This window comes from Mauremys mutica, chromosome 4, assembly GCF_020497125.1.
Source record: "Mauremys mutica isolate MM-2020 ecotype Southern chromosome 4, ASM2049712v1, whole genome shotgun sequence".
In the NCBI taxonomy this organism is placed as follows: Eukaryota; Metazoa; Chordata; order Testudines; family Geoemydidae; genus Mauremys; species Mauremys mutica.
The window spans coordinates 7,121,850-7,136,797 of NC_059075.1; the positions used below are offsets into that span (position 1 = coordinate 7,121,850).

Here is a 14,948-nt window from a genome sequence, read left to right on the forward strand (position 1 = left end):
TGGCACTGCATGGATGTTTCACATTTTCCAGCCTGGGTTAAGGAGTGCTTCTGTGCCCATTGCATACTCCTCTTCATCAGCACGGCTCTTTGACCACGTGATGAGGTCGGGCGTGTCACTGGTCACAATACGTGAACATAGCACAGATCTTTCACATTTTGTCAAGCTGGGCATGACAGCAGGTACACACATCTGCAAGATGTTCAGCTGTTCAAGGACTTCTGGTGACTGGCACAAATTGGTTACATCTACAATGCACAGACTGCTAGAGTGACCCCTTATCTTCTTTGAAAAATGGAATGTAGTCCCCCCTGCGTGGGCTAAATGAAACAAAGCAATGTTAAACCTGCTGTTCCAGGGCGCGACAATGGGAATGGGTGGAATACGTGGCCAAGAGCATACAGAAGCGAGCTTTATGTGCCGGGCTCATTCCACCACCACAGCCAGGTCATTCACTTTTTCCAAGGTTTTTACGCCACACGTCAACCAACCAAGTTTAACAGGTGAGCAACACATCACGAGCACAGCACTCTGAAACAGCGGCTTCATGCTCTGCTCCCCACATCGGCTTTGCATACCTTGCGACACAACAGCACTGACCTGGTCAAAGGAAACCTCGTATTTATCTGGTTCCTGTATTGCTTGGCTAATGGGCTTAAAGATCACCAAGTCCAAACCCACGCAGTCCAACAGAAGCACGTTTACCATCAAGCCACGTTCACATTATGGTTAGCTGAAAACAGCCAACTTGTTGAGACGCTCACTCTCCTGTCTGTGTGGTCTCGGTGACAATACCGATCCCATCATAAATCTTCAGCTTTTCTTTTAATTTTGTTTACATTGTTTTCAAACACTCTTGGCAAATAAAATTCCTGTAGACGGCTTGAACTTGGTGCAGTTCCAACATTTTTCAGGTTGCATTCTAAACACTCCTTTAGGGTTACATTGTTAAGAATTTTTAATGGCAGCTTTGCTTGAAAAGCTCTGCCCATCTAGGACGTCGTTCCTGTTTTCCCCTCAAACATCTGACAGTTTTTTGCACTTTGCATTCTCTGCCCTCTTCAGATTTCAAGGCCTCTACGTTTGTGGGATGCTGTCTCCACGTTTATCACAGCTTGCCTCACGACTGTAATCTACCAGCACGCTGCATGTTGAACAAAATAATAAACCTCCGCTTCCATGGAAGATATTGTGCAGCTCACTCCCTTGTGCTTATTACTGATATTTTTACTCCTTGTCAACCCCCATAGCTGTAGATTAAATCCTCTGCATTTATAATAGAGCAGTGTGCTTACATTGTAGCTAAGGAAAGCAGCTCACCTGCCAAACGAATTAGGTAAACGCTTGTTTAAATGTTGCACAAATTACGTAACATTAATTTGCTGCGTGTCACAAAACTATGAAAAATACCTTTTTAAACTGTCAAATTCAATGCACCCAATTACAGTGGGTCCCAGACTTTTCAATAAGGCAACCCACCAACTACACGTTGTCTTTTTTATGTGACCCAGGATCCAAGTTCACGGAGTGGGGTCCATTAGGCCAGCAACCTTCTCCTTCTTGCACCGCCCGCGGCAACACCCCCTGCCAGTGGCAGCTCTTGTAAGGTGACCGTCTCAGCAAAGCAGGCAAGCACAAACATTTAAATATAGATCCCTTTCCACTATCTGTGGCACATGCACGGACTGCATGGTCAAGGTCTGAGAGGAGGCAAAGCAATGGAGGTTTCCTGTGGGGTTTGGGGTGCAGGATTCACCGCCCAAGCCATGGTCAGTGCTCTATAGCCGGGGTCCTCAACCTTTTTCTTTCTCAGACCCCCCCGAACATGCTGTAAAATTCCATGGCCCACCTCGGCCGCCACAACTGTTTTTCTGCCTATCCAGTAGATTAAAAGCCACTGGCGTTAGGGGGTAGCGCACAATGCAATTGCCCAGGACCCCACGCCGCAGGGGATCCCATGAAGCTAAGTTCTCAGGCTTCGGCTTCAGGCCTGAGTGGTGGGGCTCAGGCTTCGGCTTTCTGCCCTGGGCCCCCGCAAATCTAAGGCCGGTCCCTCTCTGGACCTCCTGAAACCTGCTCACAGCCCCCCAGGGGGCTCCGGGCTGAGAACCTCTGCTCTACAGAGTGCTCTAAAGTGTTGTGCTCTGTCACACGCAGACAGCTGGCAAACTAGGTACCTTGCAGTTCATGCCAAGAGGGTCTAACACCAGGGACAGGGAACATTTTTTCTATCAGGGGCCATTGACCCACAGAAAAAAATCAGCCACAGGCCACACCAGCCCTGCAGGGTGGGTGCGGAGGCTCAGAGCCAGGCCCTAGGCTCCAGGGTGGGGCCAGAAATGAGGGGTTCAGGGTGCAGGAGGGGGCTCTGGGCTGGGGCCAAGGGGTTCAGGGTGCAGGAGAGGGCTCAGGGCCGGGGGTTGGGGTGTGGTGTCTGGGAGGGAGTTAGGGTGCAGGAGGGGGTTCCAACCTCGGGCAGGCGGTTTGGGGTACAGACTCTGGCTGGGTGGCACTTACCTTAGGCTGGGGCTAAGGGCCCTGGCTTTGCGCTGCTCCTGGAAGCGGCCAGCACGTCCAGCCCCTCAGCGGTGGTGTGGCCAGGCAGCTCTGCGCGGTGTGCAGTCCTCACAGCTCCCATTGGCTGTGGTTCCTGGCCAATGGCAGCTGCGGAGCTGGCGCTGGAGGCGGGGGAAGGATGTGGAGATTTCCTGATTGCCCCTGCGCCCTGGGGCCACAGGGACATGCCGGCCACTTCGGGGAGCTGCACGGATCCGACCAGACTTTTAATGGCCTGACAACCCCAGCTTCCTTTCCTGCACCCTGAACCCCTCATTTCTAGCCCCAAGGCCTGTGTCGTGGAGACTTGTCATGGGCCAGATTCAATTAAGCAGCTGGCTTAATTAAGTAGGTTCCCCACCCCTGGTCTACATAGAGCCTTTCACTTAAATGACATCCCACTGATCACTGGTGCAGACTCGGGGGCTCAGTGTGGTGTAGCCTTTTATTTGCATTCAAAGTGAATTTAGTGTTGTTGTATTACACCACTGTGGGTTTGGCTCTGGTGTCTATACTCTCCAGCTCAATAGTTGTACCTCTGCTACTTGTTTCCAATCTAGAGCTTCTAGGAACACATGAAGACCAAGGAAAGTAACAGACATTCACAAGAACAAGGTCTAATATCTTTTATCAATTTTATTGATGTTACCAATAAAGTTATGAATAGCCAAGCATAGATAAATCCTACCTATATCCATAGTTACAGTCATACGTACATCCTCCTAGGTAGTCTCAGGGGCTGATGGGTCTCATGGTTTGATCATCAGTAGAGGGATGGTTCCTGCTGGAGTTTTCCTGTAGGGAGCTCACTTTTCCCAATCTGGGCACCCTCTTTTTAATAATGTGATTCTGACTATACCTCATACCCTGCACACGTGCGTGAAAGTATCAACTCTCTTTTTCCTTAGTTGTATTGTGTTCCCCAAGAATATTGGTGTACCCTGTTTTTCATACGTTGCGTATAGTTCCTTTTATTCTCATTAGCATGGACACAACCTGTATCCTGTGGTTAAGGGACATGTTAGGAAAAAAAAAAGTGCCTCTAGAGCATTTTGTGATCTATAATTAATCTAAGATCTTACAGCCCTCCTTACTTAGGCCTGGTCTACACGGAGTGGAGAGGGGGAAATCGATCTAAGATACGCAACTTCAGCCACGAGAATAGCATAGCTGAAGTCGACGTATCTTATATCGACTTAGAATCACTTACTTCGTGTCCTCGCGGTGCAAGATTGATGGCCACCACTCCCCCATTGACTCCGCTTCCACTTCTCGCCATGGTGGAGTTCCAGAGTCGACAGCAGAGCGATTGGGAATTGATTTATCGCGTCTACACTAGACATAATAAATCGATCCCCGATAGATTGATCACTACCTGCCAATCCAGCAGGTAGTGTAGATGTACCCTTTGATACCTAATCATATTGATCCCGTCTGACTACTGATTGACCTGTCTCGCACCCCACTGTCTGGCACATGTGTTCAGAGTCCTGCCCCTCCCCTGGGTGTCTCCGCCAGCTGTTTCCTACCTGCTTCCCAATGGCCAGTTCAATCTCATGCGCCCAGGCAACTGCTCCAGCCCTGCTCAGGGTTCTGCTCTCGCCTCCGTCACCCCTGCGGAAACACAGCCAGGTCCCACGAGATATTGTGGGGATGGGGGAAACATCAGCTCTCCAAATATTTCCACAGCAGGGCCACTCGACCTCCTGGTTCTGCTGCCACCGAGAGGGGAGAGGTCCCAGCTGGTCCAGGTCTCTCCAGGGCAAGGGCAGAAGGAAATGGTCCCTGTTTCTCCTGACGCTTCCTCCCAGACTGGCCAGACTGCAGGGGGGGAGGGGTTTGGCAGTGGGGCCAGAGTGGAGGGAGCGGGGGGTGCAAAACCATTTCGTCTGGGGGTTGAGAGAGATCTGTGGGATAGGAGTTGCTGCTGCCAGGTGAGTGTTGAGAGGGAGCCTGCTCATCAATCCCCCCCAGGCTTCCCTCCTCACTGGGCTGGCGAGGCACCCACCTACAACCTTCCCGCAGGAACTCACAGAGGGACTGAAAAATCACAGTATCCATGACAAGCCTGCAGCCGTAATCAGCTACAGCAATGGTGTCAAGCATCCAGCCTGCAGGCCTGGCACAGCCAAGGGAGGCATTTATCTGGCCCGCACAACAGATTCAGACTGGGCCGAACGTAAACTTTACTTTTCAAGAAAGCTTCCTGCTCCTGTGGCTGTGAAGAAAACCTTCTCCATGTGAACTAATGCAAAGCCATTGGAGTGTTCTTTCCCTGTGTTTGCAGCCACGCTCAGAGATACAAACCACATCAATTTCATCTCATCAGGAGGCTGCTATTAGGCTTAAAAGCTTTAAACAGCAGATTTTAAAATTCAAGTGCAAATACGCACCGGATGAGCCCAATTACTGCACGTGGTTTGCACAAGTTGGGTACTGCACACTCAAACAGCAGAGAGTATTGCTTCCCCCTGACTAATGCTGAACACAACACCACCTTTATTCTGCCCAGGAGCTTTGTACAAGGCGCCTGTTAGCAGTGGGAGATCGGCAGTGATGAGCTGCCAAAATCTTAACAACGGGTTCCCTATAAAAAGTTCTGATTTAACAACGGGTTCCCTATAAAAAGTTCTGATTTAAGGGATGTTCGTCCACAGTATGTATTTTTGTACCTTTTCTCCATAAGAAATGGCAATGCATTGAATCATTGGAAGTCATACTTAATAAAAAAACATTTGTATAAAAGTTTATTACAATAGAAACAAAGTATTGCTTTATTACATGAATTTAAAATACATTTGAAAAGAAAAAATATATAAAGATGTATGAGTAAGCAAACAATAATAAAGAATTAAATGCCTTTTTTTGTATTTTAAAATATTACATGTGAACTACTTAAGTTATTAAAAAAGTAATATATTTATGTTGAAGTATACAATGCAACAACAAACAACATTTTAAAGAATATTTAAGTACATTTATTACAAATTAGGTAGTAATTTCCAGATGGCTTCTTGATCTTCTCCATAATCTTTGGTGTTGGATACACGAACTCTGGTATCTAATGCAGATCGATGACTTCTCATCCATGATTTAACATATGGTATTGGGTTCCAGGAACTTAGTGGTTTTCCCAACAAATTGATGGTCATAAAGTTTGAGATATGTTTAATTGTTAAATTTGCCCTTATATCACTACAAATAATATTCATCAACGAAAAAGCTCTTTCTGCTTCTGCAGAACTAATTGCAATTGTGTTCATAATTTGCTTTGCTTTCCTTATTGTTTCCGGATCAGGAAGATTTTTTGATTGAATGTTATTGTCTACATAGTCACGAAAATCATTTAAATCGACTACAAATTTTATGAATTTACTTAATTCATGCACTTTTTCTTCTCCTGATTTCCAAGGTAATCTGACTTCTTCAATATTCCATGAAGTGGGATCCATAACATTGAATAATTCAACTATTTTAGGTGTATTACGAGAATGACCTAAATTGTCTTCTTTATATTTAATGTGCTTTTCGTTTAATAATCTTGCCTTCATTTTTTCAATAATGCACTCTATTACTTTGTCTCGTGGCAGTGATCTAAACTTTACATTATCTTCAAACTCTATGCATTTAAAAGCATCACTTTCTATCATTTCATTAATTTTATTTTCGTGTATACCAAAACTATCTTTTAATTGTATGAAAAAACCAATAGTTCGTTTGATTAGTTTATCTGCCTTTGTTAAACTCAATTGTCTCGCTTGCAGTGCATTTGATAATAATGCAAATTCATCCAAAATGTCAATCATTAATGCCAAGTCTTTTAAAAATTCTTTGTTTTTTAATCTTTTTGCCATGCCAGAAAATTTCTGATTTTTGGAAAAGTAAGTATAAAGAGCTGGATACGCTCTCCAGACCGCTTTGACAGCTCTAAGGCTACAAGAAGCCCATCGTGGACCAAAAACATGGCCTATTTTGATTATTGCAATATACAGTTCTTCAGAAACTTGTTTAAGTTCAAACTGACTTTTATTTGACTGATGAAAAATTGCATAAATCTTGTCCAAAAAAATCTTGAAATGGCTTATTTCATTGATATCATTTATAGCATCATCTAAAGCCAGTTGTAGCCGATGATTCAAACAATGCCAAATTATAACGTTTGGAAAATCTTCAATTAGTCTTGTAGCAACTCCTGATTTATGTCCAAGCACGGTGCTTGCGCCATCAGAACAAAATCCGATTAAGTTTTTCTTTAAATATTCTGTGTCAAATCCTGTATCAGCTAATGTATGTCTCAAAGCATTATAAATATTTTCTGCTTTTGTTGATTCTAATTCCACCAAATCGAGAAAAATTGTTGGTGAAGAATCTTGTAGTTCACATTTTAGAAGAATTACAAGCACAGTTTTACTTGAAATTGTAGAAGCTTCATCAATAATAATACAAATCTTTGAATAGTTTTCAATGATTTTACTAAAAAATTGTTTTTTTTATTAATTCAGCAATATGTTCTACGATTCTGATGGCCGAAAATCGAGAATGTAGGCAGTTCCCTAAATCAGTTTCATTCTTAATTTGTAGCTCTACTTCATCCTCCATATCTGACATTGGTCGGTTTCTTTTTACTAGGCTGTAAACGATGTTGAAAATTTTGCAGGTTATTGCAATATCTTGTTCAGTAAGTTTATCAATCACTGTAGTGAGAGGTTCTTTTTTACATTCATTTAAAATATTTATAACTCTCAAATGACAGCTTGATTCGAAATGTACCTTCATTTTTTTTCTTAATGATGCTTGCTGAACTTTTTTATCAGTTCCAGATGCTTTAATAGTACACTTTTGCCATTCTGAAGAAACGTGTAAAGATTTTCCTCCAAGGACCCCCAAATGTGATGCCTTTGCACAGTGGGAACAGCCAAGTTTTTTGCCTTCAATTATTAAGCCATTATATTTATTTAAAAAATATTGTGCCTGCTCGGAAGTCCAACAATCGGGTAGTACATTTTCACAATCTTGTAAATCCTCTTCCATTGGGGACACCTTTTCAGATGATTCAACTGTTAAGATATTTTCATCACCAAAATTGTCATCGGCGATTTCAGTAATTAAATCATTATTTTCACTACTCGAACTACTGACTAATGATTTTGTCATTTTACTGGAAAACCAATCACTAATGCTTTTCTGGCGTTTCATTATGAAGGGTAAATAATATTGAATAGAAAACTTTAATCTTCGAATAACAGTCCAGTTAGTATTACACACTGAAATATCACACGCAATTTACTAGAAACAAACAGACCGACTATGACTGGTCGTGTAGAAACAGTTGCACAAGTGCACGAACAAGGCAAGTGAGGCTACAATTAATTAACACCAGAAACAAGACGTTGTCTCTCTCTCTCTCAACAAGACGAACTTTGGGAGCGATGACATTTGACTCACATGTGTATATCAACTTAACGAATGAGGCAAGTGCGACCCTGTTAATAAAATAATAAACTAGACTGGGGTGAGCAAACATTGGCAGGGCCGGCTTTAGGCCGATTCCACCGATTCCCCTGAATCGGGCCCTGTGCCCAGTGAGAATCCCTTCCCTGGCTAGAGGTGCCTTTTTAATTTTTACTTACCCAGCGGCGCTCCGGGTCTTCGGCGGGTTCTTTGGGGTCTGCTTGGGGCTCTGAGAACTGCAACAGGCAGCTTGTTTGCAGAAAGTGACCTAGACAGAATGTGTGTGCAGATACTTGGACGGCTGCAGCAACTGTCTGCAAACTCCACAGCTAGTTGCTGCCAGCCAGCCCCAGACGGCTGCCGGGCACAGCACTGCCAAGTGCTACCCAGGCACAGGCTGCTCCATTTGGCTTACCCGGGGTAGGATGACCAGACGGCAAATGTGAAAAATCGGGACAGTGGGTGGGGGGGGGTGTTAATAGGAGCCTATATAAGAAAATAAACCCAAAAATCTAGACATCTGGTCACCCTAACCCAGGACCACGGACCCTGCCCCGCAAGTCACCGCTCGCCTTACCAAATGCTACTGCAGGAGAGATCTGAACCCACCCAGAGGCAGAACTAGGGGATGATTCTCCCCTGGAGGATAAAAGGAGCCCCCCCACACACACCCTGTCCTGGGTCCATCCTTCCCTCATCACACAGGCTCCTCCAGGAGCTGCATTGGGAGGTTTATAAATTACAGCTCAGCAAACAAGCTGCTGGCTGCCAGGAGCCCTAGGCAGCCAACCCAAGGTACGCCAGCTACACAACCACTGCACAACAACCCCCATCTACACCACACTCAAGAAACAATCCGTGGTGCTGCAAGAACCCTATGCAGTCCCCGCAGAGCATACAGCACCTCACCCCCAGCAACACAACACACTGTACACAGCCCTCCTCCTCCCATACACACCATAAGTGACCTGAACTGCACAACCCCAAGTATTATACATCCCTCCTCAGTGCACAACCCCCAGCCCTCACCCACTACTGTGCAGACCTTCTCCCAGCCGCACAACTCCCCTGCTACCCAGCCACCCTACAACACACAGCTCTGTCTGGCACACACACTATACACAGGTGGTCCCCACTACAGCACTCCCCTAACTAAAAAATGCACAATGCTCTGAGCCGGGGGTTGGATGGGGGAAGGTGGAGTCAAGGGGGGGGACATCCTCATGGGGCAGGGGGCCCCTATAGGGCCTGGGGCAAATTGCCCCACTCACTCTCCCCACCCCAGGTGGGCCCCGAAGCTCGCAGCCCCCCCTTACTTTGGTGGCCGCTCAAAGCTGCAGGACAAGCTGGAGCTCCACTGAGCTTCCCAGCTGCCAGCGGCTTGCCACTGCGGCTCTTCGGGGGGAAGGGGGCGGGGGGGCATCCTTGTGGGGCAGAGGGCCCCTGCAGAGCCTGGGGCAAATTGTCCTACTTGCCCCCCGGGCGACCCTGGAGCTCGCAGCCCCCACTTTGCCAGCCGCTCAAAGCAGCAAGACAAGTTGGAGCTCCGCTGAGCTGCCCAGCTGCCTGCGGCTGGGCTCTGCGGGGGCAGGGGGGCATCCTCGTGGGACGGGGGGGCCTGCAGGGCCCGGGGCAAATTGCCCCACTTGCCCCTGGCGACCCTGAAGCACCTAGGGTGACCAGACGTCCCTCCCGGAGGGACTCTCCCCCCGCGCCCTGACTCCGTCCCCTCCTTCCCCTACAGGGGCGAGGAGCCGGCCAGGGTCCCTCCCAAGCCGATAAACTTTACATGGCCGGCTCACGCGGCCCCGAGCCGCTCTCCCCCTCCGCTGCCGGGGTCCGGAGCCCCGCGCCTCTCCCACTCGGCTGCGCTCCAGGTGCGGCTCCTTCCCTGCTAATTTCCCCGGCCCCTGCGAAATGGCTTTTTGGCTCCCCCCGCCCCCATCCCGATGTTTCATTTCTATGATCTGTGGTCACCCTAGAAGCACCCAGTCCCCTCTTACCTTTTGGCGGCCGCTCAAATCATCAGGATGAAGCTGGAGCTCAGCGGAGCTGGCGGCGGGCTGACCACCATGCGGCTCTGCGGGGGGTAGAGGGCAGGGAATCCTGGGAGCTGCTCAGGTGGGAGACAGGGCCACATCCGGCCAGCAGACCAGAGTTGTTCTCACCTGCCTGGCTCTTTAGCATCCGGTTCTCTGTCCCCCGTCTAATTTTAGCAAACGGTTCTCTGTCCCGCGTCTAATTTTAGCAAACGGTTCGCGTGAACCATTGCGAACCGTCTGCAGCTCATCCCTGGAGATCGGCTCTGGATGAAGGATGGCGTACTAGCTATTTTTGTAGACCTGCCTCGGGGATAATTAAAATGTAAATTTTCCCAATCCACAGACTGCGTTTAATTCCTGAGTTAAAGATAAAATCTTCCCAGAAACCAGTTATTCTAGATGTCTTTGTCCTCTGATCAAAGGATTTTCATGGTTAGGAGGATCTTATTGGAAGCAATTTTCTCTGATCTTTTAAAAAGGCAAAAAATATTTTTGCTACGTTTTGTTCAAATTTTAATCTCGGTAAATCAATGATAGTCACGCTTTTCTTATTTAAAGCAAAAAATTGAAATTTATTGAATTGATGTGATTTACAGGAAATGTATTTTCTTATTTGCAACAATATTTATTGCACTAAAAAAAGGAGCCATAAACAACAAATCAACCAAAGTATGATCCTGGAAGGGGTAGCTGTGCAGGTTAAAAACTTCATGTGTAAAGAAAACCTCGTTACAAGACAACATTTTTGCAAAAAATGCATCCCTGATTTTATCATGGAGATTTATGGCTGATAAGTCAGTTAGATAATTCTATTGCTTTCCAACTGCAGTTAGCTCAACATGCATGTGGAGCAGCTTGCAGGTCTTAGGGTATGTCCACACTGGAAATGCTCCAGCAACACAGCTGCAGTGGCACTGCTGTAGCACAGACACTTACTACAGCAATGGAGGGGATTCTCCCATCGGTGTAGGTAAGCCACCCCCCAGAGATGCAGTAGCTAGATCGAGGGAGGAATGCTTTTGTTGACCTAGTGCTGTCTACACCGGGGGTTAGGTCAGCTTAACTATGTCTCTCAGGGGTATGAATTTTTCAAACTTGAGCAACGCAGCTAGGCTGACCTATATCTGAACTGCAGACTGGCCCCTAGTCTTGAAGAGGCTGCAGGTATCTTGCCCCATGACAAAGTTCTGTGCAGATTGCTGGCAAATCTAAAGTGATATGATGCATATAACAGTAAAAAATACAAGGCACCTCATACTTCATCAATGAAGCATTTTGTTCTGATTGAAAAAACAATCTATGCTTCTGCACTATTTAGTAATATTACTGAGTGTTACTATAAAGTAACAGTGTCAGTGTTTCTGTACATTAAAGCAGTAAACATCTTAGCTTAGATGTTGCACAAAGAACAGCCTCTCCCCAGAGACACACGGGGCATCTGAAGGGAAATAAAAACTTATTCATTTGGATTTTAACAAGATTGTTTTGCATCCAGGACATTAATTGCATTTATCACCATGTTAAAATATATAGACAGCTTCTTAATACAGCTGTCTGCTAAAAGGAGATACCAGAATCAAGTGGTTTTTCCTCCATACTGGTTCTCAGAATAATAAACTAACTTTTTTGTACAGAAAAAGAATAACAAACATGTTTTTCATTCTATAAACAATACCTTCTAGATGTAGAAAAACATTCAAGAGGATAATTAATGACAAAGGTGCAACATCAACAAAAATAAGCTGCCTTTTAAACCAAAGCACTTGTTCATGGTTTAAAAAAAATAAAAATCTTTTAAAGCTCTTAGTGTCCTCATGAAATTCCATTTAAAAAAATGGTTAGCTTAAAAATTCTTGCCGTGTTGTTGTGCATACCACTTCTGCCTTAGCTTGCGATTCTCCAGCTCCGTGAGAAGGGCTTGCCTGTATGCTTCATACAGTTTAACAATTCGTTCCAGTTCTTTCATGAAGAGCAGCTTCAACATTCCCTGGTATGTATCTAGATCAGCTAGTTGGAAGAGTTCCCACTTCAGAATGTGATCATATCTGTTTTGAGATATATATGTATGAGATGTGTATTTATATATGTATTCATTATAAGAAAACACGTACGTAAGACATTATGCAAATCGTTTTGTAATTGTGAATCCACTAATGACATTTTTAGTAGTTGATACTGATGAACCTATTTCTGATAGCCACATACTTCCACAATTAAAATTAGTTTGGTTAATCTCTACAGTAATTTGTTTCTTAAGGGAAGAGGTATCCCACAAAGCTACACAGAGGAATCACTCAACCATACTGTCGATATATATTAATGTAAAAATACCAAATCATTTTGTAAGAACAAATATAAAATTATTTAAGACACTAGCAAGCAACTGCTATTAACCAAAGATAGTGAATATATTATGGAGGCATTAAAATTTTTTTTTAATAAAACCCCACAAGAAATCCCCCTAAGTAAGCGTGGTTTGAATTTTGTGTACATACTGTGGGGAGCTTGGGAGGTCAACAGAGTAACTTGAAGGAATAAGCAAGTCTGTTAGCTGATTAACCCAGTCCTCCCAAATGCCTGCCTCCTAGCGATCTGAATTCCACAGGCTTTGCAAAGCCCCTTCTTCACCCACAGTATCGGTCTGCTCCTAAAGCGTCCCTTGCCCTAACGATTCCAGCTGGTGAAGAATGATATTGTACAGCTCTTGGCTAATCCATAGCTCTACTGTACCTGCTACACTTACAGTACAGACAACAGAGTTCAAAAAGTGAACCCTCCGTTTTGTAATGGAATGTCTTTAGCGTGCTCTCCTGTTGGAGCATTCGACCTATAGCTCAGTTTCACATTTCCACATAATCAAGCAAATGAAGCAAAATGAAGGTTGCCCAAGTGTATCCTTAAAGCAAGTCAGCACGATTGATCACTGAACTGTTTTATTGTCCGTTTATTAGAATGGTTACAATTGCATAAATGAACAAGGCAAAATATGGCAGCATGGGTAAACTAATGAGACCTTCTGGGTTCTGCAGGACTGCATAGTGCATCCCTTTATTGTCTGAGCTAACCTGCACTGTATCAACCAGTACAGTCCAAGCCCACTACTTAGCTGCAGTTATTGTTGAATATTTCCCTATTTAGTTTTCCTTCCTTCTGTTACTACTCCTCATGCTACCATCTTCTGAGATGTCAAATCTTCCTCCCTTCATTTACATCCTTATCATGAAAGTATGTGCAGATGATTGTACAGTGGGGGCTGGGAGACTGCCCAGTGACAAACAGGTTAGGAATAACTGCTGGGAAAGCTAAAATGCCAGCCATAGAAAAACAGGGAAGCACGCAAAACAAAATAAAGTGGGGGGGGGGGGAGAACCCCCTAAGGCTGTCGATTAATCAGTTAACTCATGCGATTTAACTCCAAAAAAATTAATCACGATTAATTGCAGTTTTAATTGCATGTTAAACAATAGAATACCAATTGAAATTTATTAAATATTTTGGATGTTTGTCTACATTTTCAAATATATTAATTTAAATTAAAATACAGAATACAAAGTGTACAGTGCTTACTTTACATGAATTTTTATTACAAATACTTGCACTGTAAAAATGATAAAAGAAATAGTTTTTCAGTTCACCTCATACAAGTACTGTAGTGCAATCTCTTTATGTTAGTGCAACTTAAAGAAATGTAGATTTTTTTGGTTATGTAATTGCACTCAAAACCAAAACAATGTGAAACTTAAGAGCCTACAAGTCCACTCAGTCCTACTTTTTGTTCAGCCAATCGCTAAGAAACAAGTGTGTTTACATTTACAGAAGATAATGCTGCTCTCTTCTCCATTACAATGTTACCAGAAAGTGAGAACAGGTGTTCCCATGGCACTTTTGTAGCCAGAATTGCAAGGTATTTACATGCCAGATATACTAAACATCGGTATGCCCCTTCATGCCTCAGCCACCATTCCAGAGGACATGCTTCCATGCTGAGGATGCTCATAAAAAAAAAGCAGCACTAATTAAATTTGTGAATAACTCCTTGGGGGAGAACTGTATGTCTCCAGCTCTGTTTTACCCGCATTTCTGCCACATATTAGGTCTCAGATGATGATTCAGCACGTTTGTTTTAAGAACACTTTCATAGCAGCTTTGTGTTTTGTCAAATGAGGTATCAATGTGAGATTTCTATGGACAGCTACAGCACTGGACCCAAGGTTTAAGAATCTGAAGTGCCTTCCAAAATCTGAGAGGGATGAGGTGTGGAGCATGCTTTCAGGTCTTAAAAGAACAACTCTCTGATGCGGAAACTACAGAACCTGAAACAGCAAAAAAGAAAATCAACCTTCTGCTGCTGGCATCTGACTCAGACAATGAAAATGAACATGTGTCGGTTTGCACTGCTTTGGATTGTTATCGAGTAGAACCCATCATCAGCATGGACGCATGTCCCCTGGAATGGTGGCTGAAGCATGAAAGGACATATGAATCTTTAGCACATCTGGCATGTAAATATCTTGAGACACTGGCTACAATAGTGCAATGCGAACGCCTGTTCTCACTTTCAGGTGCCATTGTGAACAAGTGGGCAGCAGCATTTCCTGCAAATGTAAACAAACGTGTTTGTCTGAGCGACTGGCCGAACAAGGAATAGGATTGAGTGGATTTGTAGGGTCTAAAGTTTTACAGTGTTTTGTTTCTGAATGAAGTTATGTTTTGTACGTAATTCTACACTTGTAAGTTCAACTACTGTACTTGTATCAGGTGAATTGAAAAATACTATTTCTTCTGTTTTTTACAGTGCAAATATTTGTAATAAAAATAAATATAAATTAAGCACTGTACACTTTGTATTCTGTGTGTAACTGAAATCAATATATTTGAAAATGTAGAAAACATCCAAAA

General features: G+C 44.3%; 1 protein-coding gene across 1 annotated transcript in view; it reads right to left on the reverse strand.

Annotated features, from left to right (window-relative positions):
- Window positions 1-10,599: 10,599 nt before the first annotated feature.
- SAV1 (salvador family WW domain containing protein 1) overlaps window positions 10,600-14,948 on the reverse strand; it is a 35,772-nt gene continuing 31,423 nt past the window's right edge. The window contains exon 5 of the mRNA XM_045017037.1: window positions 10,600-12,094. Within this exon, the coding sequence (XP_044872972.1) occupies window positions 11,893-12,094 (202 nt within the window). The 3' untranslated portion in view covers window positions 10,600-11,892. The remainder of the gene's footprint in view (window positions 12,095-14,948) is intronic.